Source organism: Lynx rufus, unplaced genomic scaffold (assembly GCF_022079265.1).
Source record: "Lynx rufus isolate CCGP_SWC_20201006 ecotype Redwood Valley unplaced genomic scaffold, mLynRuf1.p SCAF_3, whole genome shotgun sequence".
Classification (NCBI taxonomy): Eukaryota; Metazoa; Chordata; class Mammalia; order Carnivora; family Felidae; genus Lynx; species Lynx rufus.
In genome coordinates, this window is record NW_025814845.1 from 37,817,186 (window position 1) to 37,833,575 (window position 16,390).

Genomic DNA, 16,390 nt, shown 5'->3' on the forward strand with positions numbered 1-16,390 from the left:
ACTCACACACACACATACACACACTCTCACTCTCTCTCTCTCTTTCTCTCTCTCTCTCAAAAACAACCAAACATTTAAAAAACAATAAAAATTTTTTAAAAATCTACTGTCTCACAATTTGTTTTATCTTTGTCCCTTCAGATCTTTGTTCCTTTATCCCTACTTTGTAATTTTTTTGGAATAGCTAAGTACCTTTTAACATTACACTTTATGGGGCACTGGGTGGCTCAGTCGGTTAAGCGTCTGACTTCGGCTCAGGTCATGATCTCACGGTCCGTGAGTTTGAGCCCCGCGTCGGGCTCTGTGCTGACTGCTCAGAGCCTGGAGCCTGCTTCAGATTCTGTGTTTCCCTCTCTCTCTGACCCTCCCCCGTTCATGCTCTGTCTCTCTCTGTCTCAAAAATAAATAAACATTAAAAAAAATTTTTAAAAACAAAACAAAAAAAACCATTACACTTTATTTTTATTGTTGGTTTACTTCTCATACATCACTTTTTTGCATATTTAACTTATTACAGTTTATTTTCAAGCAGTATCCCACTTCCTTATAATGTAAGAGTCTTTTTTTTTTTTTTTTTTGAAAGAGAGAAAGAGTACGGGGCAGACAGAGAGGGAGAGAGAAAGAATCCCAAGCAGGCTCAGCACTGTCAGTGCAGAGCCTGACACAGGGCTCCAACTCACAAACTGTCATGACCTGACTCAGATGTTTAACCAACTGAGCCACCCAGGCTCCCCATAATGTACTCTTAAAACTGTATATTTTCATTCCTTCCCATTCCTTTTTGCCACTTTTGTCATTTATTTTAATTCTATGTGTGTATTAAATCCGAGTATGTTTTTATTTTTATTTTAAATTGCTATCTTTTAGTGAAACTTAAATATGATTTTTTTAAAGATCTTTATATTTCCCAATGTATTTCCCATTCCTGGCACTATTGCTTTATACAGATCAGGGTTACCATTTGGTATCATTTTTCTTGTACTGAAGAACTTCCTTTAACATTTCTTTTAGTAAATGGTTGCTGGCAATAACTTTTCTCAACTTCTGTCTTTAAAAGTCTGTGGTTTGACTTTAATTTTGAAAAATAGTTTTGCATACATGCACCCCAGTGTTTAAAACAGCATTATCTACAGTAGCCAAATTATGGAAACAGCCCAAGTTGTCCATCAGCTGATGAATGAATAAAGAAGGTGTGGTATATGTATACAATGGAGTATTATTTGGTCATAATAAAGGATGAAATCTTACCTTTTGCAATGACCTGGATGGAGCTAGAGAGTATTATGCTAAGCAAAATAAGCCAATCAGACAAAGACAAGTACCATATGATTTCATTTATGGAATTAAAGAAACAAAACAAATGAGCAAAGGGGGGAAAAAGAGAGGCAAACCAAGAAATAGACTCTTAACTACAGAGAACAAACTGATGGTTACTGGAGGGGAGGTGGGTGGGGAACGGGTTAAATAGGAAATGGAGATTAAGGAGTGCACTGTTTTGATGGCACTGGTGCTGTATGGAAGTGTTGAATTACTATATTGTACACCCGAAACTAATATTACATTGTATGTTAGCTAACTGGAATGTAAATAAAAATTTTAAAAAGTAATTTTTCTGGATATAGAAGTCTAAATTGACAGCTTTTAATCACTTTAAACAATGTTTTTCTATTGTCTTTTGGCGTACTTCATTTCTTTTGAGAAGTCTGTGTTATTTTATCTTGGTTCCTCTGTTTTTTTAAAAAAGGTATTCTAATATTTTTAAATTTATTATTCATCTTAGAAACTTGGCAACAATGTTCCTTGATGTGGTGTTCTCTGTTTGCTATGCTTGGAGTGTTTTTGAACATATTTAAATATGTGATATTATAGTTTCCATTAAATTTGAAAGATTTTCAGCCATTCTTCAACTATCTTCCATCCCTCTTATACCCCTCTCCATTTGGAACCTCAGTTGCATATGTTAGACTATATAATCTTGACCTGTTGTACACTGAAGGTTTATCATTGTATTTTTTGGAGTCTTTTTATTTTCTGTATGCTTTTGTTTAGGTAATTCTTAATTGTATCTTCAGGCACCTCTTCTGTACAATCTAAAATGCTATTAATTCCCATCTAATAAACTTAGCATTTTGGATGTAAGCTTTTCATCTTTAAAAGTTCTGTCTAGGGGCGCCTGGGTGGCGCAGTCGGTTAAGCGTCCGACTTCAGCCAGGTCACGATCTCGCGGTCCGTGAGTTCGAGCCCCGCGTCAGGCTCCGGGCTGATGGCTCGGAGCCTGGAGCCTGTTTCCGATTCTGTGTCTCCCTCTCTCTCTGCCCCTCCCCCGTTCATGCTCTGTCTCTCTCTGTCCCAAAAATAAATAAACGTTGAAAAAAAAAAATTAGAAAAAAAAGTTCTGTCTAATTCTTTTAAAAATCTTTTATTTCTCTTTATGTTTATATTTCTCTTTATATCTTTAAATATATATCTGTAATAGTTGTTCTTTAAAATGTTTATGCTGAAAACTTATTTATTTATTTTAATATTCATTTATTTGGGGTGGGGAAGATATAAAGGTGTTTTAACTTATCACATAGTAGAATCGACATTCCAGAAGAATGTACTATCTTTATCCTCTACTTCATACACATCTTGATATGCCCCTAGACTTAGAACTTCTCTACTTGGCGAAACACACCAATAGAGGCAGTTTTATTTTGCTTTTAATGTTTTACTTCCAAATCTTAAGTTATGCTGTAGGTGATACAGGACTTACTTGATACATGTTTACATGAATGTTTTTTTGAAGGGAGAGTATGTTCCAAATTCTAGCAACCATGTGGAGTCACCTTTTTTTTTTTTTTTTTTTTTTTTCATTTCCAGAATGCGGCCCAGGTTAGCTGCTACAGTGACCTCAAATCCTTCAGTGCCTTTTCTGTTTGGTATTGTGGATTCCTAGCTGGCGTAGTTAAAACACGGTTGTGAAGGACAGTTGCAGTCCTCTGAGTAAGGACTTGGTTGTTTAGGACTTACCAGTTGTTCTGTTAGCCCACAAATATTCTTTATTCCTTGCATTTGTGTCAAGTGAGTTGTTGTGAATACAGATGTACTGATGTTATCAAGTGTAACATAAAGCACTGATTTCACTTACATTTGGTTTCTACTAAAAGCATTGATTTTTCTTTGCCATTTTGCAGTACCTTCTCCAGGCAAATTCCGCTCCCCTGCAGCACCGTCTCCTTTGGCTCTCCGGCAACCAGTAAAAGCATTTAGTAACCATGGCTCTGGTTCTCCTGGTAGCCAAGAAACAACACAGCTCACACAAAACACCTCTTCACCTGGGCCGCCCATGGTTCAGAACACAGTCCCAGCAAATCCTCCCCACAATATCAACAGCACTACTTTAACCAGACCTGCAGGGACAACAGCGATGAGAAGCGGCTTGCCCAGACCCAGTGCCCCTTCTGCTGGGGGTATACCAGTGCCTCGCAGCAAACTTGCACAGCCTGTGCGCAGGTAAGCAGCAAATGTTCTGTTCCAGCAGTCTTGAGCATAGGAAAGTGGGTAGACTGGAATCACTCCCCTCACCGCTTGTGGTAGCAAACATAGAGTCCTACTAGTTCCCATTAGAGTCTTTGTAGAATTTGAATAAAACATTACTTTATTGTTTTAAAGAAATCATCACTTAAGACATCGGGGTATCATACCATTTTGGTTCAGATCAGATTTGCTCAGATACCTAACATGATTAGGCATCTCCAAAAACTCCTAGAAAAAAGAATGTTAGAACCACTCAATTTGGTTGTGACATTTGTTCATTTTGAATATAACGTTTCTCAGTAAAGATAAAGAAGCATATCAGAGCCTAGAGCGAGATTTAAGACAAAACTTACAGCTACCAAATCTGAGTATAATTCAGGAGGGTGGTTTTCAGACTTTGAAAAGGCTTTCATCTTGTAAGCATTTAAACTGAGTTACCCACATCTTTGTCACTGTCAGATAAATTACATTTCTGAATTCAGTAGTAGAGTGCAACAGCTACACTGCTAAATAACTTCTATGGACCTTAATGCACTTTTACAATAGCATGAACATTGAACTGTGGCTATCCTTATTTTTCAGAGGAGAATATAGAAATTTAATGAGGTGAAGTAATTTGCCTGAGACTACACAATAAAAAGGCTTTCAGTTCTAAGTATGTCTGACTGAAAAGTCCATTTAAGCACGGTGCCATTTTACCTCTCTAATTATGGTGATGCTAAGTCTCTCCTATCACAGTCATCACTCTGCCCCCCACCCCTTTAATTAATTAATTAAAAGTTGGTGATCCATGCTGTTGGAAGAAATGAGAGTCTTCCTTTCTTTTACTGTAGTGGCTGTGTTAACAAAAAGATGTTAGTGAAGTCACCTGACAGCCAGTAAAACTTGAAAGTTGTAGAAATGCCAAGGGTGGGACTTGCGTGATGCGAATAAGCTGGTTAGACTTTTGACCTCAGTGATCCCCTGGAACAACCTTCGTGGATCAGGGTGCCTCCTACAAAGTAATTAATGTATATGGTAACATTTCATAAAGCCTTTTAAATCACTTAATGAAATTGCTTTATTTCAGATCCTTGCCAGCTCCTAAAACCTATGGTAGCATGAAAGATGACAGTTGGAAAGATGGCTGTTACTGACCAGCAGAGATGAGAATGCAGAGGTCCACAGCTTCATGGATACCCCTTCACCAGGCTAAAAGACAACTTTTATATGCAGACTGTTCAGATAAGACTCTGGGGATTGATAAATCCCAGCCCTCTCTGTCTTAATTAGCACAAACTGACAGAGATGATCAAGCAGCACTTTAATGACATTTAACATCAGATGTGTTTGGTAATCATGCAATCACTCTCCATGGAATCACATTTAGTTTTGTTTAATAGAAACTAAGTTGATTTTTTAATATTTGACAGAGGCCAATATCTGGGCAAAAAACTAACGGATGCCAAAGAGAAATGCCCATTTGTAAATGAGAGAATACCTTTGTGCACAAGAAAATGGTGAATTCAAGCTATCCAAAACTTCACGTTCAACCTAATTTACTGTATAAATAGTATCAATAAATATTTGTGTTAATGAGAACTAATATCCTGACTAATTATGTAAAATGTTTCACTAGTACTCCAAGAAACTAGATTGAGATAGAAGGGAGGGTGGGGGTAGGAAGAAATCTAGGCTAGGGATTTCAAACGTGATACCTAAATTTGTGAGAATTCTATAAATTATTTTTTGCAGATTCACTGGAAAAACTGTCATTTTGTTTAACCTTACGTTTTGGATGTAGCTCACGTATCACCGCCACGAGATAATGTTACACCGTGCATCCACCACGTTGCATTGACACATCGGACTTCTGTGTGTTTGTTTTGATTGCCAAAAGGGCTTAATATCAGTTGTACAATCTTTCTAAACTTTATAGCTCCTGGCTCAGGAAAGATAGCCTTTGCTATTGAAGCCAACTTCTTCACATGCTATTATATCTGTTAGAGAACTAAGAGATCATGTTTTTATTAACAGGTTACCATGATAGGAAAGAGCAAGTAGTATGTGTCTTTAATCTTGATATAAACACCACCGCCTCAGTGCTTACAACCTGGAACAAAACCATACAATGAGAGAGAGGGGGAAAAAAATCTATGCACTTAACTTACAAAATCTCTGGTAATGACAGTTGTATTGTTACTATTGACACAACGGTCTGTTATGTGGTAGGAAAGTATAGTCTGCTGAATCCTACTTGAGTTGATCCACTTTAAACTAGGTAACTGTATAAAACATCCTTGAAAATACTGTCCCTTTTGACTTAGATTCTGCCTTACGTTAATTTTTACATTTTTGGTAACAAAGGAAACCCACTATATATGACTCTAACCTGTTAAATACTTGCTGTCTAGTGGCCCTTAGGTATATCCTGGAAATCACTTATTTTGGTTTTCCTAGACAATTACCAGACTAAAACTTTCTTCAGCAGGCTTCTCCTTTTTCATGGTGAGGTCTGTTTTGAGATATTTAATTTAAATGGCTCTGAAATATTGGCTGTCAGGTCACCTAAAGGATTTGAGCGATTTGAACGAAAGTTCATTTCCTGTTAGTCAAAGACATTCTGTAAGTTGGCAAAAGATATTGAGAGAGAAATGAGAAACTTGATATTCAGGATAGCGTTGAGGTTGATAGGTTGAGAAATTGATAAAACTTTTAAAACCAAGACCCCCATTCTGCCGTGACACCTTGGTATTTTTTATTAGCTTGACCAATAGGGAGTCATTCAGTTATCCCAGCAGCTGGAGATTGAAACTGCCAGTGCTAGTGTATTTTGGTGTACAATGCAAGGAAGAAATTTTATCCTTGACTATGAGGGTGATGGGTGTGGGTCAGGAAAGGATGGTGCCAGAATTCCACATGATGATGTACTAAAAAAATGTTGCTTTTCAGAGGAAGATAAAGAAAGCATCTGCTTCGGGTGGGGGGTATCTCATGTAAAAAATCTTAAGTAAAACGACTAGCCACTGTCTCTTTTTAAAATCATATATACACAAAACAAAATAGGTCTCAGTTTCAGTGCAACATTGCAAAAGAAAAATATGCTGCAATCTAATAATTACAAGGAATTTTAACTCTATTTGAAATACCCATTACATTAAGTTAGATTATCTGTTTCAAAAGGAGTATTCAGGTTATTTAACTTTGTTTTTAAATGGCTGCATCAGAAAAAAAGTCTATTTTTTTTTTATTAAAATATTTCATCACTTGTTAAAAACGTATTTGGATCTGAGTTGGGTAAAACATTATTTTACCTGCTGTCATACTACCACAGACTATTGGCTTTTAGGTTCCTAAAGAGAAAAATTGCCTTTTTACTAGAAAGCCTTTGTGTATTGCCAATTTTTCTGTTTGGGAAAATCTAAGGATTCACTGTGGTTAGTCTTACAGAAGAAATGTGGATTTGATAAACTAGTGCCTATGATTTTAACTTATGTTTGATATATAGTAGTAAAGGTTTTATGAATGTTGATTATTTTTCTGTGCCAACAGCCCAGAATTGTCACTTATATGTAAGCAGAAGGCTATGAGCTCTGCTTCCAAAGTTATTTAATTTTCTCAGTGTTTGAATGTTATTTTTTTGTAAGTGTGTTAATAAAAGTGTAAAAAAATTGGAAAAAAATATAAATATTCTTAACTCAAGCATTTGCTGGATCATTTTTCTACAGAACTTGTTTGTATAATATAAAACACTCTCTGAAGAGTTGACTTTTTTCAGTTTTCATGCCCTGGAAATCACATTTTGTAAAACTGGGGACCATTCATAATTGTCAGATACTTTTTAAAACTATCTCAATACATCACTTTTATAAAAAAAAAAAAGTTTTTTTGAAAGGAAATTAGATACATATTTGTCCCCAGACATTTGTATAACTCTAGAATGATCTAGACTATGTATGTTTAAATTTTTATTGAATGTACAGACGTCCATTTTTGACATTACGCATGGTCCTTTTTAGATCACATGAAGTTTGATTTGCAAACATTTCTATAGCTGAACTTGTATGTGTGGTTGCCTCCTTAATAAACAGCCTGACCATAATGTTTATTATTAAATTTATACTTGTTTTTTCAAGTGTTTTATTAATTTCTGGATATGGTAAGATTCCCCACCCCCAGTTGCCTACAATCGGTTTTAATAAATTTCTCAGCTGATTTTTTTAAACACACAGACCCAAGTCATATTTCCCTTTCAAACTTGATCTTCATGAGATGGAATATATCATGTTATAGTTTCCTTGTCCTATTTATTTCATATTTGGATTATTTGGAGTATATTTATAGTTTACTTGAAATTGGTAGCTTCTTAGAACTTTGTCACCTGCTACGAATTGATACCTACTTTCAAAAAGCTAGCATATATAAATTAAGCAAAAAGCTATTATATACGAGTTTCCAAAAGGAAAAAATTAATACATTTTCAAGCCAAATGTATTTATTTAGTTAATCATGTATATTTTTCTCTTATGGAAAATTGGAAAATATCCAAAATTATACAGTTTAATTAGTTCCCCACATTTCCTTTTGGAAGTTTTTACTGTCCTTTTTGTTACAATTGGTTTCATTAATACAGCATAGAAAAATGATACCATGTTTGAATTTTTCCTCAAGCCAATCTAAAAACTTCTAAGAACCATTTAAAATGAAATGCCAGTGTACTTGGAAATCAGTGAATGAGAAGTTTACTTAAACTTGGTATATGCCCAGTGCAACAGGAAAACCCACACAGAGGTTCTTATGAAATATTTGCTATATCAAAGGGTAGCTTTGAGTTACAAAAGCAGCAGATTACCTGATACAGAAATTAACTTTGAGGAGAGGTTGTGAATGGGATGTTCACATGAGCATGAAGCTAAAGTTAACCCTAATACATTTTTAATGACCCTAATATATAAGTCTGAGTGGACTAAATCGTATTCTGGTTGCTAGTCTGAAAATGGAATAGATTTCACTCATGAGCCTTACTTAATACAGCTCAGCTTAAAACTATGTTAAGTGCATGCCAATCTCAAGCCAAATCTTTATTGAAACTGGGTGAACTTAACGTTTTTCTCTTAAAAAAACAAAAACAAAAACAAACAACCTTTATTTGATTTTGAAAATAATAGAGACTCATAGCTTCAAAAACCGAAAATATTAAGAAATATAAATGATGTGGGGCCTGTGGGTGGCTCAGTCGGTTAAGTGTCCAATTCTTGATCTCTGTTCAGGTCATGATCTCACCATTTGTCAACATTCATGAGATGGAGCTCCCCCCGGGGCTCTGCACTGACAGCAGGGAGACTGCTTGGGATTCTCTCTGCCCCTTCCCCACTTGTACGCATGTGCTCTCTCTCTCTCAAAAATAAATAAACATTTAAAAATATATATAATAAATGATTCCACATATCACCTTGGGATCCTGCAGTCTCACCATCCAGAAACAAATATTTAAGTGCTCACCTAACATGTTTATAAAATGCTAAAAGGGGGGCCCCTGGATGGCTCAATCAGTTGAACGTCCGACTCTAGGTTTTGGTTTGAGCCATGATCTCGTGGTTTGTGAATTCGAGCCTTGTGTCGGGCTCTGCATGGACCGCGCAGAGCCCGCTTGAGATTCTCTCTCTCCCTCTTTCCTTTCCACTCCCCCGCACACACACACTCTCCCTCCGTCTTTCAAAGAGACACTTTTTTAAAAAGTGCCAAATGGAAGGGTAGAACGTCTTCTGTTTAAGATGGGAAAATACTTTATTTTTTTTTTAATTATTTATTGTCAAATTAGCAAACATACAGTGTGTAAAGTGTGCTCTTGGTTTTTGCGGTAGATTCCCATGGTTCATCGCTTACATACAACACCCAGTGCTCATCCCAACAAGTGCCCTCCTCAATGCCCATCACCCATTTTCCCCTCTCCCCCACCCCCTCCATCCACCCTCAGTTTGTTCTCTGTATTTAAGAGTCTTATGGTTTGTCTCCCTACCTCTCTGTTTGTAACTATTTTCCCCCTTCCTTTCCCCCATGGTCTTTAGTTAAGTTAGAATGAGAAAGTATTTTAATAGGAGTTTGCTTTTGAACAGAAGTGTACATTAACTGGTATTGAAAGCTTGACCCACAATTCTCCATTCCTGATTGTAGATGTTCCCTGATGTTAAGAAATCCATCATATATATTTTGTATGTGTATAACAGTTGGGTGTTCTTACGCAAAATTTTACTATAGAAAACTAGAGAAATAACAGTTAAATTATAAAAGAAGAAAAAGCACTTAATTCCATAGGTAAGCAACCAATTAAATTTGAGGATGTTGCCTTTTTTTTTCTTCTGAGGGTATTGGGATCATATTCATGGTTGATAGTGTAACTTTTTTTTAAATTAATTAATTAATTTATTTATTTATTTATTTATGAGAGAGAGACAGAGTGAGTGGGGGAGGGGCAGAGAGAGGGAGAGAGAGAATCCCAAGCAGGCTCTGTGCTGTCAGCACAGAGCCCGACGCGGGGCTCGAACTCACACACTGAGATTATGACCTGAGCCGAAACCAAGAGTCGGACTCTTAACTGACTGAGCCACCCAGGTGCCCCGATAGTGTAACTTTTTCTTAACGCTACGGTCACTGCCATCATTTAGATACATTCTGCTGGGGGAGGAGTTCCAGGCAGAGTATACAAATACTAATTCCAAAACTTCACCAAACCTGTATTATCATGGCTCTTTCATACAGTATCTTTTATTGACACTTGAACTGCCACCCCCTCGACAGTCTACCAAACTGAATTGACAGTATTGGTTGAGTACCCTTCCAGTTTTAAAATAAAATAGAAATAATAGGCACAAACAAATAACTGAGATAGTCTAGATTCGAGTTCTCAATCTTTGGGATCACCTGATTGGCTGTTAAAACACAGCTTTCTGCACCCTCCCGCAGGCGTGCCCATTCCAAATTAGATCTCTGGTCCCAAGAACAAAACTTCTAGGAATAGGATTCCCCAGCACGGTCACGTGCCTCCTTACTGGCCTGTGGTCAGGTGATCAGGGTTAATTACAAGCCATGAAGCTCCTATGAAAACATAGATGGAATGAGGGAAGACCACTTTTCCTGAAAGTGGTGCTATCCCCATTAAGTGGGCCTGGTCTTGGGCAAACAAAACAATAGATGCACCACAAATGTCTCAGTGCCTATCCTATAAAATGATTGTTTCAGTCAGTGGTCATATTTTCCTGGAGGGAACATCTGTAGTGAGAGAGAGGGTTCTGACAGTATTTGAGCCCTTGACACACTTGTTCTTGAGACCCAGTGTCGTTCCTGTACTCGAATTCTGTGCAGCACCTCAGTCCTTCCCATAAATTCCCCTTGGTACACAGGTCAATTTAAGCTAAGATTCTGTCAGTTGCCCCTAGAAGGAAGGGTTACTTTTTCAAATGTTTTTCTTTTTTTAAGCTGATAAAATACAGGGGCCCCGGTGGCTCAGTCAGTTAAGCTTCCGACCTCAGCTCAGGTCGTGACCTCGCGGTTTGTGAGTTTGAGTCCCACGTCGGACTCTGTGCCGACAGCCTGGAGCCTGCTTTAGGTTCTGTGTCTCCCTCTCTCTCTCTGCCCTTCACTCGCTCATGCTGTCTCTCTCAAAAATAAACATTAAAAAAATTTTTTTAACAAAAAAATTAAGTTGATAAAATACAAAAAAGTATAAAAAGCAAATGTTCAGCTCAATGAATTACTAAGTGACTACATGTGTAACCACCACGTAGGCAAGAAATAGACTGTTGGCGCCAAAAAAACTCTCCCAATGCTACCTGCCAATCGCTACTTTCTTCTCTTCAGGATAACAGCTATCCCGACTTCTAACATGATAATTTAGTTTTACCTGTTTTTGAACTTTATAAGAATGGAACCATACCCTTTGTAATTTTCTTCTTTTTTCTGCCTAATTTTGATTAAAGGTAAAGAAATGGGGTTTCTCTCAGACTCAGGTACCATTACAACGAAAGTAATGTGAGATTCACCCATATTGCTGGTGTCGCTGTAGTTTCTTCATTCTCATTGCCATATTATATGTCATTGTATAAATGTATCATAATTTGTCCACTCTAATGTTGAAGGACAGTTGGATTGTTTCTAGTTTGAGTCTCTTAAAAATAATGCAGCTTTGGACTTTAGGCATCGTCAAGATGAAGTAAGCCCTCAAAAGCCTGTCTCCCACTTAAAACAAAATTTTGGACAAAATGCAAAAGGCAACTACCTGAGGGCACTCAAAAATATACAAAAGCAGATAGATTGGAAGGGGAGTCAAACCTTGAGAAGAGACCCATACAAGGGTGCGTTTCCCATTCTCCCCTTTTTTCTCTCTTGGCCCCAGGCCAGGAAGGGGGTACTCAGTAGAGCTGTCATGGCGGCTCCTCTGACAGGTCATAAACCAGAGGAAACTGAGGAAAAACCTGTGAAAGAAAAATTCCAAAAGAAAAAAATGAGCTCCTGGAAGCTAGAGCATGTCGAGAAGGTTTTTCTTTTCTCTTTCCGCTCATGGCATGTCACTGGTAAGTCCCCCTGGACAAGCCCCAGTAACAAGCAGTGCCAACGGTTAAAATTGATAGAAACTCATCTTTCTGGACAGAGGAAATGGGAAAAGAACACTCACAGTCTGAAGAATGAGGATAATCCTCATTTTTCTTCATTTACTCTTTGTCCAGAATGTGGCCTGAGCTGTGGAAACTGTGCAGTAAGAGTGATGGAAATGAAATTCCAAGAGAAGCTCTGTCTATCTGGTCAAAGGACAGAGCAGAGGGGCCCTGTGGGCAAGGGGGAAACCACAGAGAAGAGAGCTAGGGAAGGGACTCCTCTTACGCTGTTGTGATTGGCACGAGCTCCATGCTTAGCCTTGAGCTACACATGCTCAGACCCCAAGCAGCACAGCAAAGTCTTTGGGAACTGAACTACAGTTTGAAGCACAGAATATGACACAGACTAACAACTCATAGTTCACGTGTGAGATCCATCCAATACAGATAGCATAACAGCCTTTGTAAATTGAACTGACATTGGAATCACAGCTTCCAGAAGTTGTATCAGAATTTGCTATTTGGGTTGATTGTTAAAAATCAACATTGCTCCAAATATTTTAGCAGGACCTAGCATCTATAATACTAAAAATGCCCAGCTTATACTCTAAAGTTACTCAACATATAAAGCACCAGAAAAGTGTGATCAATTCTCAGGAAGGACAACAAATGTCAACACAAAATGATCCAGATATTAGAACTCAGACTCTAAGCAGCTGTTATAACATGAGATAAAGGAAAACACTTGCGATGAATGGAACTGAGGAAGTTCTCAAGAGAGCAGTATTTTTTTTTAAAGAACCAAATGGAAAGTTTAGAACTGAAAAAATACCCGAAACTTTTAAAATTTGTTAGATGGGTTCAATAACTGGCTGAGGATGACAGAAGGGTCAGTGATATTGAAGAGAAATCAGTGGAATTTATCTAATTGAGAATAGTAACAAAGAACCAAAAAAAAAAAAAAAAAAAAAAGACTTGAGCCCCAGAAACCTGAAAACCAACATCAAAAGGTCTAACATTTGTGTCATTGGAGTCCAGTAGTAAACTGGTTCTCGAAAAAAAGAAATAAGTCTCCAATGTCCAGGTGTAAATATCCCCATCATGGCCATTTTCAAGCTGTCAACATGGTATCACTGAACATGGAGTTGGGAAGAGATGTGCAGAATCAACAAGCTGGTTCCAGCACACCAATGTTGCTCCCAGAAAAAAACGGAGAAAGAAATAGACACAGAAAACTTATTTGAAGACATAATGGTTAAAATCCCCAAATTTGATAGGCATAAATTTACAGATTCAAGAATCTCAGTGAGCCATACCGATCTGTGTTGATAACTGGATAAACTCAAAGAAAACCACACCCAGACACATCACAATTAAACTTCGACTCAGGGGTGCCTGGCTGGCTTGGTCCGTGGAGTGTGCCACTCTTGATCTCAGGGTTGTAAGTTCAAGCCCCACACTGAGTGTAGAGATTACCTAAAAATAAAATCTTTTTAAAAATAAACTGTTTAACTCAAGGAAAACAGGATAAACTCAAACACATACCCAGTCACATCATAATTAAACTGCTGAAAACCAGCGATTAAAATAAATATTGAAAGCATTGAGATAAAACACAATATATGTAGTGGAACCAGAATTCAATTGATCAGATTTCTGATCAGAAACCCTGGAGGCAAGAAGATAGTGAACAGTACCTGTAAAGAGCTGGGAAAAAAAAGAATTATCAACTCAATTTTCCATCTACTGAAAATTTCCTTAAAGAATCAAGGTAAAATAAAGACATTTTCAGATAATGGAAAAAGAAGAATTTTTTGTGTACAGGCTTAAAGGAAATGATGCCATGAAAAGATGATCGACATCACTCATCATCAGGGAAATACAAATCAAAACCCCAATGAGATACCACCTCGCACCTGTCAAATGGCTTAAATTAACAACACAAGAAAGAACAGGTGTTGGCGAGGATGCAGAGAAAGGGGAACCCTCTTGCACCGCTGGTGGGAATGCAAACTGGTGCAGCCGCTCTGGAAAACAGTATGGAGGTTCCTCAAAAAGTTAAAAATAGAACTACCCTATGATCCAGCAATTGCGCTATTAGGTATTTATCCAAAGAATACAAAAATACAGATTCGAAGGGGCACATGCACCCCAATGTTTATAGCAGCGCTATCAACAATAGCCAAACTATGGAGAGAGACCAAACGTCCATTGACTGATGAATGGATAAAGAAGATGTGGGGTGTGTGTGTGTGTGTGTGTGTGTGTGTGTAATGGGATGTTACTCTGCCAACAAAAAGAATAAAATCTTGCCATTTGCAATAACACGGATGGAGCTAGAATGTATTATGTTAAGCAAAATAAGTCAATCAGAGAAAGACAAACATCATATGATTTCAGTAATATGTGGAATTTAGAAACAAAACAGATGAACATATGGGAGGGAGGAAAAAGAGAAAAGAGGGAAACAAACCACAAGAGACTCTTAATGATAGAGAACAGAGGGTTGATAGAGAGAGGTGGGTGGGGGTGGGCTAAATGAGTCTTGGGCATTAAGGAGGGCACTTGTGATGAGCACTGGGTGTTGTAAGTGATGAATCACTGAATTCTACTCCTGAAACCAAAATTGCACTGTATGTTAACTACCTAGAATTTAAATAAAAAGTAAAATAATAACTAAGTAAATAAATGATGCCAGAGTGAAACTTAGAACGGCGAGAATGAAGGAAAAACAACATACATGTTAAATATATGGATATGGGTACATAGAAAAGACAATTTTTCTAAGTTCCTTAAAATATTATGACTTAAAAGCAAAAACTATAACATTGTCAAGAGAAACTTTCAGTGCATTTAGGAACAATACATATGACAATTATAAGAAGAATAAGGGGATATATATATATATATATATATATAGTTCTGAGGCTTCTATATTTTACTTGTAATAGTAAAATATTAACTCTAAATAGGCAAAAAGTTTAGGTATGTAGATTGTAATTCCTAGCATGTGTATATTGCAACTGCAATTGAAAGAAAGAATAGATAACTTGTAATAGTAAATATATTCAAATAATCCAAAAGAAGGCAGAATAGAAGAACAAAAACAGAGGACAAACAGAACACAAATATTAAAATAGTAGATCTAAATCCAGCCGTACCAATAATTTCATGAAATGTAAATGGCCTAAACACACCAAATTAAAAGAGACAGGTTGCATTTAAAAAGACAGTATCCAGGGCGCCTGGGTGGCTCAGTTGGCAGGGTGTCCAACTTCAGCTCAGGTCATGATCTCACGGTTCGTGAGTTCGAGCCCCGCATCAGGCTCTGTGCTGACAGCCAGAGCCTGGAGCCTGCTTCTGATTCTATGTCTCCCTCTCTCTCTGACCCTTTCCCACTTGCGCTCTGTCTCTGTCTTTCATAAATAAATAAATGTAAAACAAAAAATTTAAAAGGATGTGTGCTCCTAATAACAGATCTGCAAATTCATGGAACAAAAACTGGTAGAGCTGAAAGGAGAAAGATAAATCCACAATCACAACTGATAGAACAAGTAGACAAAATTAGGATATGGAAGACTTGGACACTATCAATCAACTTGACTGAACTGACACTTAAAGAAAACTCAGTCCAATGACAGTATAAAATTCGTTTTAAGTACATATGGAATAGTCACCAAAACATTATATGCCAGGTCATAAAACAAAAAGAACAAATTTTATTCGCTGAATGAAAATTACAGCAGAAATCAATTATGGCAAGATAGATATCTGGAAAATACAACAATTTGGACATTCTAAAACATTAGAGATTAGAAAATATTTTTAGTTGAATGAAGATGTAGGTACAAAACGTTGAAATTTGAGGGAAACAGCTAAAGTAACTTCTAGAAGGAGGTTTATAGTATTAAGTGCTTATAAATTAGGGCGGAAAATGTGTTTGGCAGAATAAAGGCCCTCCAAGATGTCCACACCCTAATCCCTGGAACCCGTGAATATGTTTACGTGGCAAAAGAGAATTAAAGTTGCAGAAGGAATTCGGTTTGCTAATCATCTGAGATTATCCAGGTGTGTCCAATGATGTCACAAGGTCCTTACACGTGGAGGAGGAAAAGCAAAAGAGGGAGGAGCAGAGAGATCGCAGCCTGAGAAGGACACATCCTAGCTTTGCTGGAGGAAGGTGGCCATGAGCCGTGGGAGGGAGGCCGTCTTCAGAAGCTAGAAAAGGCAAGGAAATGGATTCTCCCTTGAGGCTCCAGAAGGAATAAAGCCCTGCCAATGCCTTGGTTTTAACCCGGTGA

At 37.4% G+C, this 16,390-nt stretch overlaps 1 protein-coding gene across 2 annotated transcripts in view; it reads left to right on the forward strand.

Moving 5' to 3' along the window:
* SLAIN2 (SLAIN motif family member 2) overlaps positions 1 to 7,618 on the forward strand; it is a 74,209-nt gene extending 66,591 nt beyond the window's left edge. Inside the window, exons 8-10 of one of the 2 annotated variants that reach the window (XM_047090664.1) lie at positions 3,177 to 3,495; positions 4,589 to 4,678; positions 5,254 to 7,618. In XM_047090664.1, coding sequence (XP_046946620.1) covers positions 3,177 to 3,495; positions 4,589 to 4,655 — 386 coding nt within the window. In that variant the 3' untranslated portion in view covers positions 4,656 to 4,678; positions 5,254 to 7,618. Of the gene's footprint in view, positions 1 to 3,176; positions 3,496 to 4,588 lie in introns of both variants that reach the window. The other variant, XM_047090665.1, reaches the window with a different exon arrangement.
* The last annotated feature ends 8,772 nt before the right edge of the window (positions 7,619 to 16,390 follow it).